The 4,788-nt window shown below is 36.4% G+C and overlaps 1 protein-coding gene across 1 annotated transcript; it reads left to right on the plus strand.

Moving 5' to 3' along the window:
* The first annotated feature begins 255 nt into the window (after positions 1-255).
* Positions 256-3,222, plus strand: LOC135746431 (UDP-glucuronosyltransferase 2C1-like). Its single transcript, XM_065265093.2, has 2 exons — positions 256-361; positions 619-3,222. Exons 1-2 carry the CDS (start codon positions 337-339, stop codon positions 2,220-2,222), a joined length of 1,629 nt encoding a protein of 542 aa, XP_065121165.1. The 5' UTR covers positions 256-336; the 3' UTR covers positions 2,223-3,222.
* Positions 3,223-4,788: the final 1,566 nt, after the last annotated feature.

Here is a 4,788-nt window from a genome sequence, read left to right on the forward strand (position 1 = left end):
TCTGTTATGTTTCACTGTACAATAAGCAGGTGTGCAGAGATGTTGTATAGTTACTCTGCTAAAAAGTTGCAGAAATTAATATCAGTGGAATTTATATTCCTAGATCATTTACACACAAGTAAATATGTTCATCTAACACACTGGTGCCACCCCAATAGATGTAACAAACTTTTATGAACTTTTGCCTTTGTACTTTGAACTTCTTTGCTGTGGGCAGGTTACTGCATATGAAAAATATGACTTTTCACTTTGGACAAAGTGTAGTACTGAAGCAGTTGGCTGCTCATTTTGAGACGCATTACAAGATACAATTACATCACTGAACAAAGCAAATATATGTTTTATACCAGTCAACATAACTGTAAGTACAAATCATGGATAAATACAAAAAGCTTTTACTTGTTATAAATCTTATGATTCAGTAACATTTTTAGACTTTGTAGAATTTGAGATTTAGTTAAAAAAAAAATATTTTTCAGCATGGTTAATTTATTATTAATTGTTTTATTTAAATGTGAAATAGATTCTGTTAATGAGTTTTGCTACATTTATGATAATGTAAACAAATTGACAATTTTATGCTGCTTCCCTGAAAAACTATTACGTTTTCATTTACAGGCAAAAAGTCAGTGTTTTTCAGGAACATGGATTCTCTCAAGCATTGGATAACAATCTCAATATTTATTTGCTCTGTCTGTAATGGTGGTAAAATTTTGGTGGTGCCTTTGGAGGGAAGTCATTGGGTGAATATGAATGTCCTCATCAAGGCTTTGTATGACCAGGGACACACCGTTGATGTAATACGCACCAGCAACAGCTGGTACGTCAAAGAAAACTCCCCTTATTATAATGCTATAACTGTACCCAACACCGCAGGACTTAATGAAAAATTTATGAAAGAAGCACTCCAAAAAATGATTGACTACGAACGAGGAAAGACCTCTTGGCTCAGTTCAATAAGTTGGAGATTTGAAATTTTCAGTATTATGAAAAAGGTCAACGAAATGATTTGTCAGCTTGTAATAAATATATTTGAAAGTGAGGATATTATGCATACATTGAAAGACAAGCAGTATGATCTAATGTTAACTGACCCAGCATGGGGCGCCGGCATTATTTTGGCACATAAACTCCAGCTACCGGTGGTCTATAATGTGAGATGGACCGCAACTGGTGAAGGACACTTTGACATCGCTCCCTCACCATTGTCTTACATTCCCATAACAGGATCGGGACATGCAGACAAAATGACGTTCTTTCAAAGAGTAAAAAATGTTTTCTTCTTTTTCTTAATGGACCTTCCAAACAGGCTTTTGACTGAGCCACAGTACCAAGCACTTTGTGACAAATATTTTAATCCACCTGTAAATTTTCGTGAACTTCTCCAGGGAGCTGATATTTGGCTGATGAGAGTCGATTTTGTTTTTGAATTTCCTCGACCAACCATGCCAAATGTCATCTACATTGGCGGCTTCCAGTGCAAACCAGCAAAAGCTCTCCCACAGGACCTGGAGGACTTTATGCAAACTTCTGGAGATCATGGTGTCATCATCATGTCTTTAGGGACATTTGTTAGTGACCTACCAGATGACATAACTGAAGAAATAGCTGCTGCTTTTGCCCAGCTCCCTCAGAAGGTGATTTGGAGATACACTGGTAAGAAACCATCTACTCTGGGCAATAACACATTACTGCTTGACTGGATGCCACAGAATGATCTTCTAGGACATCCAAAGACTCAAGGTTTTGTAGCTCATGGAGGAACCAATGGAGTTCAGGAAGCTTTGTACCATGGTATTCCAGTGGTTGGAATTCCACTTTTCTTTGATCAGTATGATAATCTTCTTCGACTGCAAGAAAGAGGAGGAGCCAAGATTCTCTCTATCGCAACTTTAGATAGGAACATACTGCACACGGCCATTAAGGAAGTCATCAATGAACCGTCCTACAGACTGAGTATGCAGAAGCTTTCTCATCTTCACAGAGACAAACCAGTTCAACCTTTAGACAGCGCCCTCTTCTGGATTGAGTTTGTTATGAGACACAAAGGTGCTGCTCATCTTCGTACAGAGTCTTACAAACTGCCTTGGTACTCCTATTACTCAGTAGATGTTGCAGTTGTATTGTTTACAGTTGTTTTGATATTTACTCTCTCTGTTTTTTGGACAGTTAGATATCTGTGTGTCATCTTGTGCTGGGGCAGAAAAAGGAAAACTGAGTGATGTTTACATATGAAGTGTCATCTTCACTGTTAATTTAGAATAATTAATTTTTTGCTTCTTTGTTGTAAAAACTCCCAAGTTTTCAGTTCTAAATGTACAGTATGTTTTTATAGTATATTGTAGTAAAATCTTATGTCAAACTTTTTAGTACTAGTTGTTTTAAAGTATGTGATTTGTTGGCATTAATGCTTCCATAACACAAACCGTTTCTGTGTATTTGATGTTTAATTACATCCTTCATATCTCAGAAGAGTTTTTAGTTTAATCACATTTATAAAAGACAGATCAGCTCATTTATAAAAGACATCAAATATGAACTTCTCCACAGTTTAATCTGCCATTTCATATAAGCCAGTACTTTAAATTCATATAGATTTGATTACCTGCCAACGTTTCATCGTTTATCAGTAAAAAAAAAATCGCTTGGTGATCCCAAAAATATAATTTCTTGTATCTTTATTGTTGTAGTTGTGGGTAGTGCTAATCTCTTTCATGTTGGATGATTTTTAAAAGTATAGTTAGTAAAGAGCACTTAAACCAACAAGGTGTTTTTCTTACATAATGATTAAATGTCCCTGTATGAGTAAAATGTGTGTTATGTCCAAAACATATTTGTATAGTCAATCATTTGTGGGTGGCGGGGGCCCTAAAATCTCTGAGGTCCCTTGAATTGTAACTGTAGTTTGCATGGTGGCAAGAATCACAAAAAGTATAAGGCTCTTATTGTTTACTCGCTCAATCCCCAGACCGTAACACACTATGATGCCTTTTAATAATCAAAGAATAGGCTTTTAATCGTGATTTGATCACATTGACAGAAATTTCTGTATTGGCTGATCTGTTTCTTTAACACAGAGTCTTCAAGTGTCTCGTAATAGAAAATATTATTACGTGTAGCTGTGTAAAGTATCTATTTGTTTTACTAATTATCTATTTTATGTAGGGTTATGTATTTAACCCTATGCATTTCTTTCTTTTTCTTATCTTATAAATTTATGAAGTAGTGGCAAAGATTCAATGGTATTTATAGGTGCATATGATTGTTTTCCTTTAGAGACAAAATGAGCACTTATACCCAGTGGCGGCTGGTGCTAAAAAAATTTGGGAGGCGCAAACAAACTCAAAATCAAACTTTTACTGTAGTAATGCAGGACTGTAATAGCCATTTATCAGGTGATGAATATAATTAGTGCTTAGCTAAAATTCTGAAAATGTTACAATTGAAGTAAGCTGTTAAAGCACGAAAAAATGTACTATGAATCTGTAATGAACTAATCATGGTAATCATTGGTGCACACACCAGAGGTGATAGACTTTTTCAATCTCCGTCATTTTTTGATGCAGGGCCGGCGTCAAGGGGGGGCATTCGCGGGCCATGCCCCCCCAAATAGGTTGTTGTGCACCCCTACACAGTTTTTTATTAATTTTATATATATTAAGAATACTTAAAATAAATGAAACATTGAATGTTTCATTCATTTTAATGTAATCAAATTGTATTGCAGCGTTTCATGCGTCTTTACGTCTTTATCATATTAATGTGACTTGATACTAGCAACGTGTTTTTTCGCAATATTTTATGGATCGTGTAAAATATGGATATTAGAACATTAAGAATGAACCAGCACCGCCTGCTCCATCTGACTTCATGCAAACACAGATTGGCTCAAATTAAACTCATCTGAAACTCATCTTGTGTAATAAACGCATGAAGGCAGATTAATGAAGACTCTTGTTATTAGATTTTGTGTCTTTACCTTAGACAGGCGTCTGGTTGCAGCTTTCCTGTAGTGTTTAACTTCAGCAGCGATGGGCAGATCAATTAGTGTATGACATCAAAATATTCAGAGAAAGTTTAGAAACCAGGGCGCCATTTGAGCAACACACTGCCACCAACTGGACATGATTAGGAAATTACATTTAGTCAAGTTGTAAGGGCAATCTGCTGAAAAGGCGTTCATGATTTTGTTTTTGCTGCTTAAAATTTTTTCCGTCAAAAACTTTTCGGTTAACGCGACTGAACACCCACCAAAACAGATATTAAAGTTGCCTAATCATAGGCCTGTTCACGTGCTTTCACTGATCAGTACTGTAACTAACACACCAATCTGCAGCACAGATTATGAGACTCTGAGAACGATCCAATCACATGAGGTCAGAGACATAAAAAACAATATTGATTCACTTACAACATAAATGGGAGGGTTTGGGGCGCAGAATCCTGCGTCTCAGGGCGGATCCGAAACCAGCCAATCAGAGCTCAGCCTCAGGTCACATGTTTTTACCCTTTTAACTGACCTACATAGACACTCATTGGGGTGCGCCCCAGACACACAAACATGACACACACACAACTCAGTTTTGATTTTTAATTTTTTTTTATACATTATAACTTGACTAACAGTGAACTAGTACAGCTAAATGATTTTATTTTGTATTATATGTAACTTTTTGGTAACATGTTAAAGTAGTTGTTTTCTCTGGCCAACTTTAAGGGGGCAGCACGTCAGGTCCCCTACTGACCAGCCGCCATGCTCATACCCTCATAGAACATATGTTGTATCTA

The sequence above is a fragment of the Paramisgurnus dabryanus genome, chromosome 9, assembly GCF_030506205.2.
Source record: "Paramisgurnus dabryanus chromosome 9, PD_genome_1.1, whole genome shotgun sequence".
NCBI lineage: Eukaryota > Metazoa > Chordata > Actinopteri > Cypriniformes > Cobitidae > Paramisgurnus > Paramisgurnus dabryanus.